Source organism: Hyalella azteca, unplaced genomic scaffold, assembly GCF_000764305.2.
Source record: "Hyalella azteca isolate HAZT.00-mixed unplaced genomic scaffold, Hazt_2.0.2 contig8314, whole genome shotgun sequence".
NCBI classification, from domain to species: Eukaryota; Metazoa; Arthropoda; class Malacostraca; order Amphipoda; family Hyalellidae; genus Hyalella; species Hyalella azteca.
In genome coordinates, this window is record NW_025938411.1 from 34,969 (window position 1) to 53,072 (window position 18,104).

The following is an 18,104-nucleotide window of genomic DNA, read 5'->3' on the forward strand; positions in this document are numbered from 1 at the left end:
AATGTACCCTGTATATTCAGCGAACGTGAGGAGTTATATTCTGAAGTGGACGGCAATGTCTAACTTTACTTTAACCCCAGTTCCAGTTCAGATATAAGTTCGCGCGAGAAATAGAAGTTATAAAGTTAGTCAATATACTGAGAGGCGCTTGCATTCGCACCACGTGGTCTAAAAAATGAATTGCTTTGCAGTGAAATACTTATTCAAATATATGTGTCTGGAATTCTAATAATACTAACAAATACTGCCAGTTATTTATGTATTTTTTAGTGTTGCTGACAAATCTCAATGAAAATTCAATTACTTTCATACTTCAGGACCAAATTTCCATTGCTACTTCCCTTCACTAAGAGATTAAGTTTCTTGTGCCTGGTGTCATTGGTGTCGTGCAGGTGAAGTGCGAGTCGGTGTTTCGAAAGTGGCGTGTAATCTGAAATTACAGTCTGAATGCCTCACGTCAGAAAGAACTTGGAATTCATGGCAGGAATGCATTGATTAGAATTTCACGCTCGTCCAGTAGGTTCAACGCGAAACATTTCTAAGACGCCACCCGGCCTAACTGCGATCTTATAAAGACTCTAGCCTAGAAGTGGTGTCGGAAAGATGGCGATCATGGAACTATTTGTGTCGGAAAGATGACGATCATAAACAATTGCTGTCGGAAAGATGACGATCATGTAACTATTGGTGTCGGAAAGATGGCGATCATGGAGCTATTGGTGTCAAAAAAATGGCGATCATGGAATTATTGGTGTCGAAAGGATGGCGATCATGGAACTATTGGTGTCGGGAAGATGGCGATCATGGAACTATTGGTGTCGGAAAGATGGCGATCATGGAACTATTTATGTCGGAAAGATGGCGTTCATGGAACTATTGGTGTCGGAAAGATGGCGATCATGGAGCTATTGGTGTCGGAAAGATGACGATCATGGAACTATTGGTGTCGGAAAGACGGCGATCCTGGAACTATTGGTGTCAGAAAGATGGCGATCATTGAAGTTGATGGAACTATTGGTGTCGGAAAGATGGCGATCATGGAACTATATTGGGGTCGGAAAGATGACGATCATGGATGATGGAACTGTTTGATTTTGTGAAATTTTTTATGTTTGATTATCTGAAATGCATGTATTTGTCTGTTACTAAATATTGCTAGTTAAAATATTCATTATCATACTTAGGTATATAAAATTTTATATTGTTCCCTGACGTGTACTGTAACAGTTGAATACCGACTGGTCAAGCAAGCATCTAGCCTCTAGGGGCAGTTAGTTGAAAATTGAAATATCACAATAACGAATTAGAATTTGTGAAATTCACAATGTTTATGTGAAGGCCTGCAAATGTCTTAGTCGAATTAAGTACCACGAAGCTGTTTAAAACTCGGAATTATATGACCTTTTATTCTATAACTATTGAAGATCCCTCACGTCCCAATGGCGGGCGTAATTCATAACAATGAAGTGTTTAGTTATTTTCGATTAAATTTCATCTACGTGTTGGAGTTTTTGGCTGGAAGTATGCATGTTCGGCTTGATCGTTAACTCGAATATTAAGGACCCTGCATCTTTTTTGAGTATTTGAGGATATGCATTTTGGCCTCGCGTTTCTGACTCGCCGCTTTACAAGAGATCTTTTTAGTTGTTAAATCTTTGATGTGCCATTTAAATTCGGGCTTATTTCCCATTCACACGTTCCGTCGCATACATGTATGTCTATTTATTTTTAAATAAATGTCTGTCGATGGACGTACGACGGTCTTTAGATATTTGACATAGCGAGGAAAGGGGATACAATTTCTTTATTTTGTAGAAATTACATAGTGAAATGATTATAGGTCACTCAACTTCGATTAATTGATTGAAATTATTAAAGTCCCAAATGAAAATTTGAGAATGGTTTCAGCTGTAAACTTTATCCTATGCCAGATTTTTGCGTAGATTTCGTGGTCAATCAAATATGTTCATTTTTATCAATGCTTCTTAAAGAATTTCAAGTTAAAACCTGATTATGATGATCTATTTAACCAAAATCGTAACACTTGCAGGAAATATCAGTGATTAATCGATCTTCGGCAGTTTTTTTTGAGCCCTGAACCACTGACCGAGTTTCCACCGAATGACATCATTTATGCTATGGAAAATTCAGATATACCTTCAGACCCACTGCCTGCCCTTGAAACTCCAGAAGGCTGCCAGGACGACGGCTTTTCAGCATCCAGTTCCAATTTACGGAACTCTTCGGTACTAGATTTTTGCCGGAGAGCCTCGCTAGGAGTCGACGGAGCAATTAAAACTCCCGTGTGCCTTGCACGAAGATTCTCGACTGGAACAGCTTGCGTGCGAAACATTCGACGACGTTTTTCGTTGGGTGAAGACAGGAAAAGATTCCACTTGGCAGGGAGCAACATCTCGATCAACGAGGCTCATTTTCGACGTCTCTCGGTGGATTCTTGCCTCGGGGTTTATGATCCTCGACGTCGATCGTCGCTCGGCGCAGAATCACTCATCGAGTACGATTTGGAAGAGGAAAACGAGCCTTCCGCTGATCAGCGAGTCGATTTGCCATCAGACGCTCTGCTCGGCCTGCAGTATGCCGACGACGTCTTTGCGGTCAAAAAAGCCTTGGAAATCAAATATCATCCATTAAGATGTCTGGAAAATCAACCGCAGGTAAAAAATCGTGATTATCCATTACATTTTACTTGCATCATTTTGTGATTGTTGATTTTTTTGAAGTTATGAAATTAATGTTTGTGATACGACTGATAATTCCGCGCATTGCCTCGAACATGTCATTTGCTGTTCTGTTATATTACTCTGTAATACCATAAAAAATTTTATCCCTCGTGGGTTTAAAGCAGGTTGTGTTTACCTGCTGTGAAGTTTGATTTAGAATTAGAATAATGCGAGTTGGCGGTATATCGATTCCTGCGTATGGATTTTCGATATATCTGCCTAAATGTGCCACCTTTCACCGGCGAACATACGTTCATTTATTAGTCATTTGAAATCATCTCGGTATCTTTTTGAGAATTGTTCCCTACAGAACAACATGGTACGAATTTCTTTATCCTATTTCTCTTTTCTTTCTGTATCAAAAGCTCCTAGGTCGAGATGAATTTTCAATTGTGTTTTAATTCATTCTGTTTAACGTTACTTATTCGCCTTTAAATATGCCATTCAACAAAATTTAACTGCTGCTTTGCAGTTTTGACTTTTTCCAGAGCAAGCAAAACTTAAAGTGAGTTCATCCGAATCGAAATGGAGTTTCTGAAGTTATCTTTAGCGGTGAAATTACGTTAAAATGCTCTCCTTGTAGATTCGGTGAACTGGAAATAATCCGTTACGATCCAGAGCCAATTTGCTTCAACGTTTCTAAACTATTTAGGGAAATTTTAGCTGCTTCGGTACCCTGAGAAATTTGGTGAATTTGAGAGCTTCTGAGGTTTTTCACACACGTTAGGGTGAAAACTACAAATTACGGCAATTAAATTGGGTTGTTTTAAGGTCTTACAAGTGAATTTAAGATCATTATGATAGGTGTTCGATTTAAATTGTCAAATTATTACGCAATATTCCTTCAACTGATGTTGACACGAATATTTTTACTCCTAACCGAAATTTGTGTTGCATTACAGGGTTTCCAATCCATGGAATTAAAGAATGACGTCTGGTTCTATAGATGTTTGGACAATAATAAAATTTTATTAGATTACCCAATTCGTTTATACAATCACTGGCCGATCTAGGACGAATTTTTCGAGGTTCATCGAAGTTGCTGACGCTTGATTTTCACAGGTCACGGAGCCCGTTCGTTGCGCCATCGTCAATTGGCTCTTGAAAGTCAACAGAAAACTCAACTTTGGCTCCGAGACGTTATTTTTGGCCGTCCATTTTTTAGACCGCTTTTTGACCTTATCTGCGATAGCGAGCGACTGCGTCCAACTCCTCGCTGTTTGCGCCCTCTTCGTTGCCGCAAAAATGGTGAGTACTCCAATTTTTTGCCCTTGTTATACGATTTTATGTTGTGTAGATGTAATGTTTTTTTTTGTAAGTAATGACAGTGATGTATTATTCTCTATTCCGTTACTTATGAACTACTCACAGCTCAAAGACTGATTCTGTTTGCGTTTGCATCAGCTATATAAGTTGGCCGCTGTCTACCAATTTCGTTTAATTATTAACCGTACACGGTCCGCTTATACGTGTTATCAATTAACCAATCTACATGGTTCCCTGTTGCATGTTTCGGATTAGATTTTCATATTAATACTCAGGGGCAAGGATATTGTTTATCCACTTGCTGACTATTCCTCCTACTATGAAGAGCTTCATCAAGAACGTTGGCTAAGATACGACCGCAAAAATGTCCAAACCTCGATTCCGTTGATGACTCCATTGGACCCGAGCAGCAGCAGCAGCAGCAGCAGCGGCTCAAATGCGTGTCGTATACACCTCGATCACATCGGTTTTTAGGACGATCTGAGACCTCAATCACCAGCCTCCAATCTTTTCAAGATGTCTTAGTAATTGATGTACTTGATGATCCGCTATAAATAGCGTCTATTCAGGCAACGACGATGCTCGGTATTGAGTGTAATGGAATGGTTTACCATGCGTTTCGCTTTCGCTCACTCAACTATAGTTGGGGAACGTTGAGTGAACGAAGTTTATGTTGATAGTTATTTCTGAAAAAAATGTCACTTTCAGTGTTTAGGCACATTTGAACAGATGGGAAGGTTTTTTATATTTTGGAACGTATTACGAACTGAAGGAGTATTGCTAAAATCTGTCAAAAGAGCTTTAATTTTTCCTTTATTGTATAATGGTTGGATCGAATTAAGTTTATCTTGCTTGGAAAACCTTCCTTGTTTATCTTGCTTGTCGACGAGAATCATGACGCTAAATTGAGGTTCGATTTGAGAGGGTTTTTTCGTGTGGCGTTTACATTGAAAGCATTGATTGAATAGGGAAATGATGACTATGATGATAATAACAGGATAATAATTAATCAATGATGATCATCGATCATTGCTTGACTCCTGACCTTTCCACGCGCCTCTTGTGGTTACTAGCATATAATTAATTAAAAACCCTAAGGTTGGACGTCATGTTTCCACTAAATAAGTTGATGAATAATAGCTTCAGCGTAATAATTCGAACAAACAATTTCACATTGCTGTTGATCACATGGATTTCATAAAATAATTGAAAACCCTCATGTTCATTGTGACGTATCAACTAATTAATACGAATTAATTGGATTGTTTCATCTGCAAAGAGTTATTAGAAAGGGTATTTTAACCGACAAGTTGCAGTATAAGTGTGTCTGGGATAGATTAAAGCCAGACTCGTTTGATTTTCATAACATTTTCTTTCTTGCACTTCCCGCACACATCGCCGATAGTTGCGAGTTTCAGTGAAGTTTCCGTAATAACGTTTCGCTTTGGTGCAAAGTAATCGCTAACAACGCTCGCCGCTGGCGGTTTGTCGCACAAAAGCAACAACCTTGCAGCGAAATTTTGACAAGCGACTTTGAAGAAGCATTTAGGGAGGAAATTGTGGGCGTTGTCGTGTGATGTTCGACTAGGAACAGTCGTCACAGGAGTACAGGAGTCCCAACAATTCTCGAGAGACAATCCGTCGAAGCATCGCTAATGCATGCTTTGTGTCTAGCCCTTGTGTAGCAGGAGCGGCTGAAGCGTTTCAAGCGAGAATCTCGTCTCCAAGGCTTCAGCTTCCTGATGTCAGGGTTCGGCCTGAAGCGCACGCGTTGTTTGCAAAATTCTTGTCTTCCATTGTATCACTTTAAAAAATAAATTTTCAAAGAGCTTCCTGAATTAGTACTTTCTTTTTCAGTGTAGTGCAAGGAGAATAATCCTTGATACCAGTTCCTAGCAATCCCTGCTTTGCTCGATCTCGTCTAACTTGTGCATTTATTTACTGAACGTCTTCAGCCATGCAGTAGATTAACACAATCTTTTTGAGATTTGTTATCTAAAAACCACAATGGTTCGTATATTACTGAGGAAATTTATTCAAGTTAAGTATCAAAAGATATTATTTCTCATCCTTAGCCGTTAATTTGAACAAAATTTTGTATACTTTTCTGCTGAATCTTCAGAAATTTTTGGGTGCTCCTGTTCAAATTACCCTGAAGCAGAATATTAATATTTATTTCATTGAAGTTTACCATGTTAAATTTACCTTGTTTAATCGCTGATAATAATTGTCAGACCAACAAACTAGGATCGTTGCAATAACTCTGCCAAGTGTTGCAGACATCTGGGACGCGCGTGGGGTTCGTAACGAAATCTCGTGTGCTAGACATTGAATTATGTGCGTTTCGTGTTAAATGAAAGTGCGTTGCACGATTCTTCTGTTGTCTGCCTTTGATGTTTTGGTTTGCAATTCCCGTTCTAATTGGATACAAACAATCCCTGAGACTGCCACCATCCGTTGCCTTGATGATAAAAGAATTTTAATGATATGCAAGGATGGCGAGGGCTTCTGATCGTTCACATTTGGGGAAACTCGTGTATTTCACTTGCTACACTTAATGGAGAAATACTTTATGGAGTGCAATATATTTTATTCAGTCTGAAAATAAGTATTCTGAAATGATTCCTGTTCAGAAATTCAATTAATATGGTTGCATGCAAGACGGTCATCGGTAGACCGGCGAATTGAACATTTCATTGCAATTACTCTAGACATTGAGTTAGACTATTTAGCAGAATGAGCGCATAGTTTGCTGTATTGTATCATAGTGTATTGTTTTACTTTTAGGCCATGCCTCCTAATATCATCTGGGTTTCTTCCTTAAGAGTGGTTTAAATTTTATTTTTGTTATCAATAATGTATGTGTTTCTTTTCAAGCTTTGAAATACTTCATCTAAATTTCATGTTCCACAATGATATTCAGAATGTGATTTAGAACATCATCCATCCTATTTTATCACAATTTAAATCCAGAGCGAAGGCGGCCGTTCTAATTTCTTCGTACAGTATGGAGTTTGGTCTTTTTGCTATTTCACACTAACAATAACTAAATAATATATGCTATTTAATAATAACTAAATAATAGATTAGAATTGATATATACTTGGTACCTTTACAATAGCTAAATAATAGATCGTCATTCTTTTTTCGATGCTATTTCACAATGACTAAATAATAGATCATATTTGATTTATACATGGAACCTTCACAATAACTAAATAATAGATCATATTTGATTTATACATGGAACCTTCACAATAACTAAATAATAGATCATGATTGATTTGTACTTGGTACCTTCACAATAACTAAATAAAAGATCATACTTGATTTATGCTTGGTACCTTCACAATAGATAAATCATAGATAGTCTCTCGAGCAGGAAGAGATCAAAGTGCCTGGCATAAGTGCTCTCTCGCGCGTCTGCAGCGCCCCCTTCCAGCGACATCACTTCCGCCGTATGGAGATTTTGCTGCTCACGAAACTAGGGTGAGGGAGTCTCTGGAGACGGTGCTAAGGATTGTTCCTTCAGGATTAACTGTAACAAGTGTAAATTGTTTGAATCACTCACAGAAGAATCACTCAGATAAAATGACTGTGACTCTGTTCAAATTGGACACTATATATGCACGTAACGCTGATACTTCCATTTCCCTGGATAAACTGGTCTAAGATGGCCCGCACAAGAACAAAAAGTGCATTGATATTTGAACCATGTCTCACTCACTCACTGACATCGCTCACTCACTCGAGTAAGTTAGTTAAGTTATAAAAGAATTGACAACATTTTCGAAAATATACACTTATTAATTTTAGGAAAAATGATGATTTATTCAATTTTGGACCCGTGTATTCTATCACAATTTGAGTAAAGCCGGAAAGAAAAATTATATAAACAACATATGAAAAGATATGGGTTACGAAGAAAACCTGCATCTGAAAATCATTTGCTCCTTCATTCGCAACATAAAATATTATTCAACCAATTTGTACCGAAACCGACTAACGCCTTTTGATGTTCGAACACGAATTATCTTAACAATTAACAAGCTGAATTAACAAAATTGATATCAACTCGCATAATGCTAAAAAGTGGTCGATGCTATAAGTATCGTATGTTAACTAATATATGGCAGTATATATTAATTTATATTCCTGGAAAGCGCTTGGTTCTACCGACCGAGCCTCCCCGACCGAACCATCATTATTACTGTTCTTTTATAATGCCCGTAAAACACTAGACGCTGTTCTATTCCAGTGGTCTCACGGGAAGAGCTTGGTCCTCTTCACAACAAGGCATGCAGTGTTATACTTTACCGTTAAACTTTCAACTCAAACGCCACCTGAATTGGTTGTATTTTTACTCAGAATAATATTCTTTGCTATCAAGTTGTACCCTGCTATAGAAGATATAGAAAAAATTAAAAGTTCGTTATTCGGAAGGAAAAGAATATGTTAAACAAAACCGGGAGTATTGTTGGGTAACGAAAAAGTTGCGCAAGATAAATACTCGGTTATAGTTGTATAAATTATTATGTACATTCCCTAACATAACTATTACTAATTAAAGTTTTAATGATTTCTCAATTATTTATTATGTTGATTTATCGTCGGCATCGAATGTTTTACTGATCGCTTCGAACTTGAGAGGCCGGTATCACAGAGACATAATTTTATTCTGAAAGTTGTTACTTTTTGTCGGATAATTCGAATTACAAGAATATCTGGCTGGTTGTTATATGTTATTATTATTATTATAAGTTACGTATTAAAGTCTACGGAGATCATTATTGAAATTTAATTTATTACATACAATTTCCCCCATATAATTTGAGAAATACACAGATTCATTCCACTCATGCTAGGAAATGATGAGAATTAATATGGTCCGTAGTGAGAGATGAACAACATTCTCGACCTCGGAAGAGATGAATTTTGTGTGTATTTTTTGTCACAGTTTTTACCTGCACGCCCCAACGAGCTGGTATTTCATTAACCATCTGGCGCTCAAGGCTTGTCAGCTGGGGTACTTGGATAGGTGAGACTGACGTAAAATAAAATTATTGCAATTATTGCACACGTGGTATGATTGCTATTGAAATAGGTACTTCTTTATATCATTTGCAGTACTTTCCGGTTTTGGTCTTATATTAGGCACTATTTCGGACAATTCATAACGTATTGTGAATTTCCATGGCTATTTTAGATTCGTTGTTTTTTGCTTCTTATCTCTGGCGCTCTTTCTTCCGCTGGCTAAATTTTGTTTCGAACTCTTTCGGCTGTCTTTTTCAAGCTTTTCGCTTCTTGCCTCATATTTTTCGGCTATTTTCTTTCCTCTTCCCTCTCTTCTCTTTTGCTCGTACCTCTATCCCTCTTCCTTTGTCTGTCTCTCGCTTCATTCCTTTCTTTTTCTCCTCCAACTTCATCATTTGTATAAGTTTTTATCAGTTACTTCAGCGCCAATCGCTTACTGTTCTCTCTGATGCTCTAAATGCATTGTGCTATATTTTTATTTACAGCTATTCTGAACAAATCGAGTTTCTGTTTACTCTTGTAAATTGTTCCCAGGAAAGTGACTCGAGCAGCCCGCCGTGTATCCGAGTTGTGTCTTTGCCGCTACGACATCACTCAATATTCGCCAAGTGTTCAGGCGGCAGCAGCGTTCCTGAGTGCCATTTCCATTCTAGAGCCCGAACTTGCAAGAACTTTACCTTGTCTCTTCGAAGCAGGAAAATCTGACCACTTACAGTGTCTTATTGACGAAGAAACTATGCATTGTGCAAGTTGCTCACTTTCTGATGAGCCCGAATGGTGTTTGGATGACCATTCACCACAATGCTGTGCCTTGCTTAATAATCCTCCAGGAGAGGATGAGGGCGGTCACCACGATGTCAACGAACGAGGGGAAATTGAGGAAGAACAGGAATATAAGGCAGATCCGACCCTTGTATCGGCCCTCGTGTTAGCGTGAGTTCTTTTATTGTAAACAATGATGTTAGAAGAAATTATTTTGATGAGCAAGTAGTTATGTGTAACTGAATGAGATTAAATTTAGTTATTAGTAAAGTTTTTTGTCAGTATAGTCTTTTTTCGAGACCAATTCATGAATTTTTAAAGTTGGTTTAATAATAAAGATAAATTATATGCATTAAATCTCAGAGATAAAATCTCGCATTCAGTGAACTAAGATTTAAAAAAGACAATTAAATGTTATTCATGACTATTTTAGCATTCTAAGTGAACAGCAGACTAATGTGATGAACTTGTACCAACGATAAATTTTTTCCCCAGAATTAAACTACTTTACAAGCCATCAGAGCTTGAAGAAATTTCCAGCTGCTGGACACTCATGGCTGCTCACATGTTGCCATATGAAGAGCAACTGCTTCAGGAAGCTAGCAAGTCAGCGTCCAGTATAAATATTTCAGCTTTGCAAGATGAAGCTAAGAGCACAGAACTAAAAGATTCGCAAATCTCAAAATCTAGCGCTATGGATGAGTTAGAAATCAGCGAGTCTGGTTCTTCGAGCGAATTTGGTTTAGCAAGTGAGTGCTCTTCGACTCGGACCGACGTTGTAATTTCCGAGAAATTTTCAAGTTCTTGTCTGGATCGGCGCGACAGCGGCATTGTTACCATGGAGATCGATCTTCAGCAACGATTAATTGACGATAACAAATTGGAGCAAAGCATGAAATGAAATGATCGTATGCGTCACTTCTGTGATGAGTTTCCAAGATTTATTCGTGAAGAATTCAAAATCCACGTGCAGTATATTAGCTCAACTCGGTTATATAAAATTTATAATTCATGAACCATGGATGTGTCTCTAATGAATTTTACATCTCAGCAGCACTTTATTCTGTTTCGCGGAATTCATTGCTGTGATCTCAATAGGTTTAGTTTTGTTTTACTGTAGCATGAGAATTACCTTAAATAGACGCTGTTCATTATTGCCAATCAATTAGACTGCATCAATAGTAAAATTAACATAATGACAAGCATAGCTGATGGTGGTGTCGCTCGCCCAGTTACGAGAGTAATTATCCACTTGCAATGCATGCTAATGCTGGATCTACTCAAATTATTTCGCTTTAATAAATTACAAACATGAATAAAAAATTAGTGTATCGAGTTTCTCTCAAAATAGAGCCGCATAAATTTATGTAACTTAGTGATCTGTGAACGAGAGCCAATTATTCCACTATTTAAAATCACGCCAATATGTTTCACAAATTTGAACGATTTTTCACGGAGATATATGGCGCTCGAATAGCTCGCTGTGAAGCGCTAACTGCTATGCTTATCGGAAGTGATTGTAAAAAATTTTGTTCTTGTTTGTTCTTCTGACATGTTTTATTGAATACGTTACTTTGTTGTGTTTTGTTGACGCGGATTTTCGGTTGTTTCTTTGCATTTGCTGTTGTACTGTTTTCATGTTACTTAAAGTATTTAATTACACTATCTGTTGTTGTTTTATTGCTTATTTTGCATGCAAATTTTCATGGAAAATTAATTAGTATATATACTTCAGGAGCTTGAAATTCTTAGTTAAATCACTAAGCAGGGAAATAAACGAAAAGTCTAGTTTTAATAACGATATATAAGCAAGGTAGTATTTTGTTATCTTTAGTCGTAGCGGGGAGGCTTGTCATTTTCATGAATAAGCACATAATAGCAAAATGACTGAAGCAATTTACGTGCATTTTGCGGCTTTCCATCTAAGGGTTATGGTCAACTAGTGTTTTTCAAATCTTGCAGAAGAAAATTTTATTTCTCGACCATTTAATTTGTGATTACACGGAACATAATTGCGCAGAAGCTAGGTTTTCTAAAGCTAATGATTCAAACCTTAACATAAAAAGCCCCCTAACGTTGCCATAATAATCACATTGCGTTGCGATTTCTCCAAGCCTTCCAATTATGAGAAGATGATTTATAAGACACTCGATCATACATGATCCCACTCCTCTATGATAAAAAGGCTTCGTAGGTTCCGATAGCCACGGTATCAAGATCACACGGAATCGGGCATCGGTAGTCTGGGAGCTGCAGATATCCAGGGATATTATTCCTGGAGTGAAGCCATAAAATACGAATTCCTTCTTCAAACGCGTTTTTAATCTTATTTCTTCAGTCGAATCTCAAGTTTTGCCCAACGGTTGACTTAAGTCAGCCTTAGAACTTTTGCTCCACGAGAAAGCGAGTCATTTTTCAGAGGGTAATTTCCTGCCCTATTGAATGGTCCTTTGGATCCATTCTTTTGAGAAATGCTTTCTATTTGACTCTTTGAAATTCGAAGAACCTTTGCTATAGTCTAAAGTATATATCTGGTGCACGGTTGAGCCGGAGAACTGCTCGCACTATTCCTATTGTTGGACCATGCGGCATCTGATTGAAAAACTTGTGAGTGATAATGCCACAAATACTTTGAAACTTGGAGATAATGTGGATGAAAACACCTGGAAGAAAATTCTCACTGAAAAATAATTTATCTCAAGATACTTGGATATGTGATCAAGTAGGCCTGAAAGTGAAATAAAATGATCGAAAAACTGGTGTGATCTAACAGGATAATCTTAAATTGACTATCACTTGACATCAAATTATGCTATGAAATAATTAATCAAGATACTAGAATTAAAAATCGTCCAACTTCTATTGGAGACGGTGCGTAAAAGGCTTGAATATTATTGTCGTTGTATTTTTTCTACATCTGTTATTTGCCGCTAATACATTCGAATGAAAAATTACTAACAAGATTTTCAGTTTTTTAGATGTTCTTCATGAATTAACCTACTTTTTCATGGAGGTAATATTTGAGGACTTGTTAAATAAAAAACAATCGGATTATAATTCAGCACAAACCTTAACTATAAATCTTTTATTATGGAAATATGTTTTCATTTGATATTTGGCTTAAATTTCACATTGAAAAAATTGTAGAACAATGGAAATGATGATGGAATACCAAACTTTTTGATTGAAAATGTTTCGAAGACCAGTTTCGTCAGTTCAAAAACTCCAATAATGCAAGCGTAATCGAAAGGTCAATTAAGTTTACACGGTAGATATTGAAGAATAAATGATTATTTAAAAATAATTTCTGAATCATTATGTTCGGAATGATCAACTTCCAGTTTATAATTCCTGGTATATTAGCACATCTCCTTCACGTTTTTAATGAAAATAATGCAAGTTGGAAAAAATACTTCTAAATTCTTGTTTGATAAAATTTATTACAGAAACTTGAAAAAACATAGCCTATTCTTGACGGGTAAACCATACTTCAATTCTCAAAAATTTTGAGGAAATTTCAAGCTTTCGAACCTCACTTTTTATTCAGAAATGCACACAAAATGACCAGAAAGCCGTAGTGATGAATTTAAGAAAGGCCCCTTCAAGGTACGTTTAAGTATTCCACATTTCGGTACTCTAAAGACTCCCAATAAGTTGCAGTTGTTTTAACGGTCACTAAAGGGATTGACGTTTCTTCTAGTGTTGGCTCAGCAAAGCGCTACGCTTCCTCGTCTCGCAAATGAAAAAAGTTTGCATTAGGCAAGAGCAAAGAAAAGAACACAACAACCGATGAAAATTTTCAATAAAACGTGAGCTACAGCAATACTTTTCTGCTATTTTTTTGGCTTCAAAGTTGCTGGAAAAGAAGGCAATTAGTTCCGAGCTATGGAAGTTGTTGTGGTGGAAGTAACAAGCTCGAGTTTTACTTAAAGATCTTTTTAATTCTGCAAAGCTTGCAAGAACTTCCTGCAAAAATGAGGTGTTTTAATCAGTGTTTGAGCGGTTAAAGCAGAACATAACTACATATTACAGTTACCTTCTCTGCTTGAAATTGTATGAATGAGTGATATGAGTTTAAATAATAATCTTTATTCTCTTCGGAATTACCATTAAAGAAATATCTTACTCAAAACTACTCAAGTAATTGGGCTAGGTCACGACTTATTGAAAACATTCTTGAAATGAACTTTATCTTCATTAGATGTTTTTACTGGCAAGATAAGATTAGTAAGCTCGAATGAGCAGATTTTGAAAGTCCAAAATTGCAATTATAGAACAACTATCCATTGTGGAATGTGAGATTTCCCTTTCATAATAGCCTTTTCAACTTGATCCACGTTCGAATGAAATTTTCATATAAGAAGTGTGCCCTAATTTCTCGCCATTTTTCGAGCGACAGTCCGAGGAAATCCCGCGGAAAGCGCTCCATGCCCGCAATTTTCCACTCCACGACGCCCGTTGGCAGAGCCCTTCGCTCTCTGCCAAGAGGCCAACGCCGTCATAATGAAGAGCGAGGAATGAACTTCGTGCTGCTCTTGAGGACTCGGGCTGCGGTTTGGCGGTATAATGAAGAGCGAGGAATGAACTTCGTGCTGCTCTTGAGGACTCGTGCTGCGGTCTGGCGGTATAATGAAGAGCGAGGAATGAACTTCGTGCTGCTCTTGAGGACTCGTGCTGCGGTNTACTGGCTTTAATTGCATGATGTGCTGGCTTTAACTGTATGATGTGCTGGCTTTAATTGTATGAGGGGCTGACTTTAACTGTTTGATGTGCTGGCTTTATTTGTATGATGTGCTGGCTTTAATTGTATGATGGGCTGGCTTTAATTGTATGATGTACTGGCTTTAATTGCATGATGTGCTGGCTTTAACTGTATGATGTACTGGCTTTAATTGTATGAGGGGCTGACTTTAACTGTTTGATGTGCTGGCTTTAATTGTATGATGTGCTGGCTTTATTTGTGTTTTTCAAGTGAAAAATTAAGCTGAGGAAACGACATCTCTAACTCCGGTAAAGAGTTAGGGATGTCAGTTTAGTATATAGATAGTACAAAACGGCTTCTTAAACGCTATTAAATAAGTACGATTTTTTAATTAGTTTGTTATTTGTTAATTAGTTCAGTAAAGAGCGGTAAGTCAAGAATTGTCTAAATTCTCAGTTGAGAAACGAACTTATAATGCGCTCGGGCTTCATTTCCGTGCACCAGAAATAAATTATCCGAAACGAGTAGAAGAAAATTATTTCTAACTAACTTGATTTGCTATAAGGAGAAAAATTAGCACTATACCATTTAAATTTCCATTAATTTCACATTTCAATGCACACTGACACTCCAATTGCTTGGGTATAGACGTTCATGATCTGAGCTTCAGTGAACGTATTTTCTACACTGTACTGCATGGTAAGCTGCAGAATATGAAGGCTCAAGCGAAGATTAAGTTCAATTCAATAGCTGATGGTGGTAGGCCAATTACTGGCAACCCAGCCTCGGCAATGGCGCAAATCTTCAGATTTTTTCACAACGAAAATGCTTTTAAATTAGCAGCACGATTGTAGAGCTTCAGGTAACGAGCTTACAGGCTCAATGCCTAATTGGAAATCACAGCGGCATTTAAGAGGCGGTCATCGGCTGGGCACTGGGCAAGGATTGGTTGGATTGAAACTATGATTTTTGCATCATGGCAACCTAAATGGATGTGATGACCGGAAGTTTGAAGGCCGCGATCTGCTGCAGTGACCTTGGTTCTTGTTCAGTGCTGAGCTTCATACTTCAGTGACGTTCGCCATGCTTCAGTGCCGAGCTTCATTCTTCAGTGACGTTCGTCATGCTTCAGTGCCTCGCTTCATACTTCAGTGTCTCGCTTCATACTTCAGTAACGTTCGACATGCTTCAGTGCCTCGCTTCATACTTCAGTGACGTTCGTCATGCTTCAGTGCCTCGCTTCATACTTCAGTGACGTTCGTCATGCTTCAGTGCCTCGCTTCATACCTGAGTGACGTTCGTCATGCTTCAGTGCCGAGCTTCATTCTCCAGTGCCTCGCTTCATACTTCAGTGACGTTCGTCATGCTTCAGTGCCGAGCTTCATTCTCCAGTGCCTCGCTTCATACTTCAGTGACGTTCGTCATTCTTCAGTGCCGAGCTTCATTCTCCAGTGCCTCGCTTCATACTTGAGTGACGTTCGTCATGCTTCACTGCCGAGCTTCATTATCCAGTGCCTCGCTTCATACTTCAGTGACGTTCGTCATGCTTCTGTGCCTCGCTTCATACTTCAGTGACGTTCGTCATGCTTCAGTGCTTCGCTTCACACTTGAGTGACGTTCGTCATGCTTCACTGCCGAGCTTCATTCTTCAGTGCCTCGCTTCATACTTCAGTGACGCTCGTCATGCTTCAGTGCCGAGCTTCATACTTCAGTGACGTTCGTCATGCTTCAGTGCCGAGCTTCATTCTTCAGTGCTTCGCTTCACGCTTCAGTGGTTTGCTTGTAACGCCCTCACACATCACACTTCATTACACCATCGAATAGCTAACGGCGCGGGAATGCGACATTTTACATTATATTCATAAATATGCCTCATTGCCATACCATACGATCTAATGACTTGCACAAAGCTTCATTGTTGCATAATTTGGTTTAATCATAGACCTTCTGGCCCAGTGATGAACGGGTCAGGTAGCGCGCCAATTTATAACCAGGTTCTAAATCACTAGCACATTCTGAGCCCTGTTTATAACCCTAAATAATTAAAATAGGTCCCATCTCCATTCGAAGTATGCCTGAGGGGTCCGATGTAAATTCCTTGTTCACAATAATTGAAGCCCGACATACGCAGGTGTATCCTAAGCTAATTTATTTAATTTAAGCGAAGATCAGATTGTGGAAATTGTTGATGTTCGCGTGCAGTTTCCCGAAGTTATTTTCAACTGGAAAAATATGCACGTTGACAGTCGAGGGGATTGAATTTGTACGCGCTGTCGCCGGGGGAGTCCCGCTGATGGGATTTTTAATTTTGCCATCGTCTTCTCCAGGGATTTGGCGTCTAGTGAGGAATAGAAAACATAACTTCATTAATTTTAACATGAACTCCACTTTCGTTAAAATTTGCCAGTGTTTGCATTATAAGGTTAGTTTTATATGATTTCTATCGTTTTTATATGTTATTAACTTTAGTAACAACATTCAGATCTAGGATTTTGTTCATATTTATTCTTCCTGTATATTATAATATGTAGTCAATTCGAATGGTGTTTTTATTAGAAATCACAAGGATTTTATGATCGCCATTCAATGTATGGGCACATTTGTATGAACTTTATAACAACACTTTTTCAACAACACAATTAAAAGTTTAGGTGGTTAATTGGGGAGCCCCAGGACAGGTTCTGATCAAAATTATCAGCTATAGTAACCAGTTTAACCAGATACATAATTATTTCCTTCAATAGCCTCATAAAAAAATTTAGAAACCTATAAAAATCTAAAAATTATAAGCTATAGTAATCTTTTTAATCAGATACATAATTATTTCCTTCAGTAGCCTCATAAAAAACGTAGAAAGCTATAAAAATCAAAATATAAACAATCAAAAAACAATCAACAGGGCATGTGTTCTGCAGTGCGTATGCAGCAGGATTGAGAACGACATGCACCGAGGGAAGCCAATTTCCAGCGTTAACTGCATTCAATATTTACATAAGACCCCAAATGTGACATGGCGGCACTGTACCAGCTCTCGCTCGTGCATCCTCAAGCATGGCTAGTATGGCGCCGAAAATGATTTAACCTTCACATTATATCTGAAGATCATCCGTGCTTCTGAGGATGTTGATAACTACAAAAGAGGGGAGATTGGAGCTGCGATGAAGCCAAAAGCTTTTCATAACTTATCAGCTTTGTAGTTAAAAGTTGGTTAAATTAGATCTTTTGTCCACTGAAAAATTAAAGTTTAATCCATTATCCAACGCCGTTCAATGGCCGGATCAACCTGCCGGTGCTGACTGTGCAATAGATGTTAATGAACGATCCAAGACGCCCCCAATAGAGCCAGAAATCCATTTATGAAGCGCAATCCCTCTGTGTTAATGAACAACTCCCTCCCCTAATGGATTTTCTTTTATTAAATGTATGCTCTCAATCTTAGCTTCGAATTAATTCTTGTTGGAAGAATATCATTTATTATTAGTACCTGCAAAAATCACCAAATCAGAACGATGCAGCAGAGTGAAATGAGTGAATTAAAATCTTTATTTTTTTTTAAAATTCAATAATCGAGTAACGATGAACATTTATGATCATAAAAA

General features: G+C 37.9%; 1 protein-coding gene across 1 annotated transcript; it reads left to right on the forward strand.

The window, feature by feature from the left end:
- Window positions 1–1,920: 1,920 nt before the first annotated feature.
- Window positions 1,921–11,470, forward strand: LOC108678018. The gene is made up of 6 exons (XM_018166348.2): window positions 1,921–2,675; window positions 3,804–3,989; window positions 7,390–7,496; window positions 8,965–9,045; window positions 9,576–9,974; window positions 10,299–11,470. The coding sequence occupies exons 1-6, from the start codon at window positions 2,139–2,141 to the stop codon at window positions 10,702–10,704; spliced, it is 1,716 nt and encodes a 571-aa protein (XP_018021837.1). The 5' UTR covers window positions 1,921–2,138; the 3' UTR covers window positions 10,705–11,470.
- The last annotated feature ends 6,634 nt before the right edge of the window (window positions 11,471–18,104 follow it).